Source organism: Telmatherina bonti (assembly GCF_933228915.1).
Source record: "Telmatherina bonti genome assembly, chromosome: 21".
Taxonomy (NCBI): Eukaryota; Metazoa; Chordata; class Actinopteri; order Atheriniformes; family Telmatherinidae; genus Telmatherina; species Telmatherina bonti.
In genome coordinates, this window is record NC_136630.1 from 35,563,124 (window position 1) to 35,568,787 (window position 5,664).

The 5,664-nt window shown below is 49.8% G+C and overlaps 1 protein-coding gene across 1 annotated transcript in view; it reads right to left on the reverse strand.

Annotated features, from left to right (window-relative positions):
- LOC306771507 (ankyrin repeat and fibronectin type-III domain-containing protein 1-like) overlaps positions 1-5,008 on the reverse strand; it is a gene marked incomplete at its 5' end in the record, with an annotated part of 24,610 nt that extends 19,602 nt beyond the window's left edge. Inside the window, 2 exons of the mRNA XM_079260673.1 lie at positions 4,595-4,810; positions 4,892-5,008. Coding sequence (XP_079116799.1) covers positions 4,595-4,810; positions 4,892-5,008 — 333 coding nt within the window. The remainder of the gene's footprint in view (positions 1-4,594; positions 4,811-4,891) is intronic.
- Between the last annotated feature and the right edge of the window lie 656 nt (positions 5,009-5,664).

A 5,664-nucleotide genomic window follows, 5' to 3' on the forward strand; every position in this document is an offset into this window, starting at 1 on the left:
CATGATTAGTGCCTATGTGCTGTCCTTCAATCCAGCCCTCTCCAGCCATTGATAGGACTTGTTTATATTGCCCACATCAGTGATCTGCCGGTGGTACATCCCATGCAGGGGCTTTTCCTCCCATGATGGTTCTTCCATCTCGTGTTCCTCCAGATTCCACTGTCTGAGACATTCACTAAGTGCTTCATCCCTCGGTGCCCTCTTCCTGATGTATTCATGGAGTTTGGATGTTTCATCTTGGAAAGTGGCCTTGATGCTCACTAGTCCCCGGCCCTCTTCTTAGCTCTTTGTGTATAGTCGCTGGACACTGGACTTGGGGTGGAACCCTCCATGCATGGTGGCAGCTTCCATGTTTTGAAGTCCGTGGTCTGAGCTTCCTCCTTTGGCCATCTTATTATCCCAGCAGGGTATCTGATCACTGGCAGGGCGTAGCTGTTAATTGCCCGGATCTTGTCCTTGCCATTGAGCTGACTTGTCAGTACTTGCCTCAGTCGCTGCAGGTATGTAGCTGTGGCAGCTTTCCTTGTGGCTTCTTCATGGTTGCCATTCACCTGTGGTATGCCCAGGTACTTGTAGCTTTCCTCCACATCTGTTATCCTGCCCTCTGGGAGTTCAATGCCCTCCGTATGGATTACCTTCCCTCTCTTTGTTATCATCCGCCCACATTTCTCCAGTCCGAATGACATTCTGATGTCCCTGCTGTAGAGCCTGGTGGTGTGGATCAGTGAGTCGATGTCCCGCTCACTCTTAGCGTACAGCTTGATGTCATCCATGTACAGGAGGTGGCTGATGGTGGTTCCATTCCTGAGTCGGTATCCACAGCCAGTCTTGTTGATTAGTTGGCTGAGGGGGTTCAGGCCTCTACAGAACAGCAGCGGAGACAGGGCATGATGGAGACTTGTGCAATTGGCTTGAAGTTGGCCTCCAGGGTTGTCTGCCACAGCCTCATTGAGCTCACAATGAAGGTCCTTATGCAGCAGTTGATCTTGTACAGCTTCAGACATTCCAGGATCCATGTGTGTGGCATCGAGTCGTAGACTTTCCGGTAGTCAATCCAGGCGGTGCACAGGTTTGTCTGTGTGGTTTTACAGTCTCAGGCGACTGCTCTGTCAACCAGTAGCTGATGTTTGACTCCTCTGGTTGCTTTGCCAATGCGTTTCTGTGTCTCTGCCATGTATTGATCCATGTGTCCATTTACCTTAGCTGCTATGATGCCTGACAGGAGCTTCTGTCATGATTTGGGTTTTTCTGTGCTTTGTTTTTGGGCTTCCTGTTTTATTTTGTAGTTTTTCCTGTCTTGGTTCTTGGTTAGCTTCTTAGATTTCCTGTTCATTGATTTGGTTCACCTGGGTTCATTTGTTTCACCTGTTTCTCGTTCGGTTTTTCCTGTGTATTTATACCACTCCTATTCACTCATTGTTTGCTGGATCATTTTGTACCTTAGTTTAGTTTGTCTGTTCTGAGTTCCCTGGGTTCCTCTGAGGAAAATAAATCTGTCTGAGTTCTGCATACCGGCTTCCCTCATCTCTGCAATTGGGTCCACACCACATCTCCACTGCTTTCGTGACAGAATGATCCAGCCAGACGCGGACCCAGCGGAGAAAATAACCCCATATGAGCTCTTCTGCAGACGGGCTGCTATGAACTCTCCAAGCCGGGGTAAGCCAGCACCCAATCCATACTAGGGTCCAGATTGGCTATTTGGTCTCCTCCATCGCTAGGGCTTAAATGGACTGCTGGGATGGCCAGGAGGAGGCGGGACTGCAAACAACATTGCTCCCCTTTGCCTCCTGCTCCGAGTCCCACGTCTCCAGTGTCCCCGCCTGCTCCGAGGCCCACGTCTCCAGTGTCCCCGCCTGCTCCGAGGCCCACGTCTCCAGTGTCCCCGCCTGCTCCGAGGCCCACGTCTCCAGTGTCCCCGCCTGCTCCGAGGCCCACATCTCCAGTGTCCCCGCCTGCTCCCAGAACCCGTCCGGCGCTGCAGGCTCCCACGCCAGCGCCCAGAACCCGTCCGGCGCTGCAGGCTCCCACGCCAGCGCCCAGAACCCGTCCGGCGCTGCAGGCTCCCACGCCAGCGCCCAGAGCTCGTCCACATCCCTTGCTCCATGTTCCCGAGGGGGTCCCAGGACGGGACGCTCCTCCCTTGCTCCATGTTCCCGAGGGGGTCCAGGAGATGGACGCTCCTCCTCTGTCCCGAGTTCCCGAGGGGGTCCAGGAGATGGACGCTCCTCCTCTGTCCCGATTTCCCGAGGGGTCCCAGGTCGGGACGCTCCTCCTCTTTCCCCAGTTCCCGAGGGGGTCTCAGGTCGCTCCTTCTCCTCCGTCCCCAGTGTCCGGCGAGGAGGTCGCTCCTTCTCCTCCGTCCCCAGTGTCCGGCGAGGAGGTCGCTCCTTCTCCTCCGTCTCCAGTGTCCGGCGAGGAGGTCGCTCCTTCTCCTCCGTCTCCAGTGTCTGGCGAGGAGGTCGCTCCTTCTCCTCCGTCTCCAGTGTCCGGCGAGGAGGTCGCTCCTTCTCCTCCGTCGTCTGGGCCTCCCGGCCATCCTCCAGAGCCGAGGCTGCCCCCGTCGTCTGGGCCTCCCGGCCGTCCTCCAGAGCCGAGGCTGCCCCTGTCGTCTGGGCCTCCAGAGCCGAGCCTGCCCCCAGACTGTTTCCTGAGCTGGGCCATTTGGATTCTTCCCCCGGCCCTGTGCCCCTGCACTTTGTTTTTTCCCTTGGTCCCTCCTCCGGGCCCCCTCCTCCCACCCGTGTCTGGACTCTGAACTTTTTGGGCCGTCTGGTGGCCGGCCCTTGAGGGGGGGGTACTGTCATGATTTGGGTTTTTCTGTGCTTTGTTTTTGGGCTTCCTGTTTTATTTTGTAGTTTTTCCTGTCTTGGTTCTTGGTTAGCTTCTTAGATTTCCTGTTCATTGATTTGGTTCACCTGGGTTCATTTGTTTCACCTGTTTCTCGTTCGGTTTTTCCTGTGTATTTATACTACTCCTGTTCACTCATTGTTTGCTGGATCATTTTGTACCTTAGTTTAGTTTGTCTGTTCTGAGTTCCCTGGGTTCCTCTGAGGAAAATAAATCTGTCTGAGTTCTGCATACCGGCTTCCCTCATCTCTGCAATTGGGTCCACACCACATCTCCACTGCTTTCGTGACAGCTTCCATGTTGTGGAGAGGCAGGTTAGTCGGATGGGACTGATCCCTTGTGGGGGTCTTTCAGTATCAGGACTGTTCGTCCCGTGGTCAGCCATTCAGGATGAGTCCCATCCCTCAGGAGTTGGTTCATCTGTGCTGCCAGGCGTTGATGGAGTGAAGTCAGCCTCTTTAGCCAGTAGGCATGGATCATATCAGGGCCAGGCGCTGACCAGTTCTTCATACCTGAGAGTCTATGCTGGATATCTGCCACTGTGTTGGCAACTGGGTCTTGTTCAGGGAGGGAGCTGTGGTCTGCTCTGAGGTGTTTTAACCACTGTGCTTCACTGTTATGTGATGCCTCCTTCTCACATATGTCTTTCCAGTATTGTTCCGTCTCCAGCCTTGGTGGGTCAGCTTGTGTAGTATTACCCTGCCACTGGGAGTACACTTTAGCTGGGTTAGTTGAGAACACCCAGTTTATTCTTCTTCAACTTCTCTTGTGTATGTCTTCAGTCGTGCAGCCAATGCTTGGAGTCTTTGTTTGGTGGTTTCCAGGGCCTCAGGTATGGACATCTGGCTGTACCTCTCTGGAACCTTTTTCATGGTTGTGTCCTTGTGGAGTTCTGACAGTTGACTAACTTCCCTTCGAGATGTCTTTATCTTGGTTTCTAACCTCCTCTTCCATGGTGCCTCCTTCTTGCTCTTGATGTTATGTTGACCAAGCTTCTCCAGGATCACTGTTGCTGTACTGTATATCAGCTCATTGGTTTCAATGACGGTCGCACTAGGGATTGTATCTATTGCTGCATTCACCTCAGTCACACAATTCTGCAGTTCTACGGCACAATTCTAGTAGTCTTTTGAGATCCAATTCCTTTGGGGATTTTTTTTTTTTTTTTTGTGTGTGTTTAGGGGGCGGACCTAGAATATCGCTATTTTTGCTGGGCTTGTTGTGTGTGCCAAGTTTCACAGGTTCCCATGGAGACTAAGGGGGTCAAATTTAAGTGAGAAGTGGAGTGAGAAGAATAACAAACATTTGGATAATAGGACCCAACCCTAATAAATACAAATATTTAAAAACAACTGTCATATAAATGTGTAACTGAGTGAAAATATTGTTGACTTTTTTTCTTTTTAAATTTCATGATTTTCATCATGTTTTCTAAAAGGTTGGCTCATTAAATATTAACATCTTTATGATGTGTTTGTGGAAAATGGGGAAATTTAGCTTTTGTTATTATGAGATCACTTTTCTGGTTTGGACAAAAGTGGCACCTGGTTTATCAGATAAAACTAGTGTTGAAAGGAAGGACATTCTTCCAGCCTTTCATATGAGGTGTCCAGGGACACCTGGATGATCTGGTAAACTTCAGACTCTATATGCTTCTGATTAATAAGAATCTGATCCAGCAAAACCTGGTGAACTGGTCCAGGATTTTAGTGCCGCAAGCCACATGACATCCCTCTTTCCTCACCTGTATAGTGATGATGAGGATGTCCAGGGCATATGGCTCCTCAGGTGTGGACAGAGACTTCCTCTGACTCTGCAGTTTGGTCACCTGCATCCACTTCCCACTGAACAGCGAGTGCTGGCTCTCTGTGTCACGAATGGTCACCAGCAACACATTGCCATGGCGATCCTTGATGGGCTCGTAGTGGACCCGACCCAGGTTGTGGGTCCCCAGGAGGTTCTGCAGGTGGAACAGATTAAAAAGCTTTATTAAATCAAAGAACAAAGACACAAACTGAGAAAGCTGAAAACTGAGTCTGACCTGCAGCTGGCCTGTCGCTGTGAGCATCTTGTGTCTGGCCTGCAGTGTGGATGAGGACGACATTGACACGGACATGCTCTGCCTTAGCCACCGGACATCCTCCCACATACAGGACAGCTGCAGAAACACAGAATCACATAGGTGGTGGTTCTTCTTTTTTTTTTTTTCTTGTCCAGCATTGAAGCAGCAGAGTGATTATCTGGATGCTGTTCTGCTGAACAAATTGACTTTACCTAGAGGAGCTTTACAGATATGATGATTCCCTTCATATTCTGGATAAGTGTTTATATTACAGTGCTTGTACTACTGGACTAGACTGGAGAAGATAGAAAAAGGAAGAAAGAAAAAAGATAGAAGACAGCAGACAGAGAAAACACTTTGTAGAGAAAGAGACATATAACAAACATGTATGTACACATACACACACACTACACTATATATATATATATATATATATATATATATATATATATACAAGCTAACCACAGATTCTGGACCTGCTACACCTGTATCAAAACCATACATAGGGCCACTCATGTTGCCTGTGCAGGAGGACAAAGCCAACAATTGTCAGGAGCACCAGAAACTAACAAGTTAAATATAAATCAGAAACATAGATAGAAAACTAGCTGTTGTTCGTAAATAAACCTGCAGGACGACTCAGTAACTGTCACATGCAGAACATACAGAGTGGAACGTGTTCAGAGAAGAGCAACTGTATCCATGTGGCACTGCCTACACATAGGTCAGTGTGAACCCAGTTCAGGCTGAGA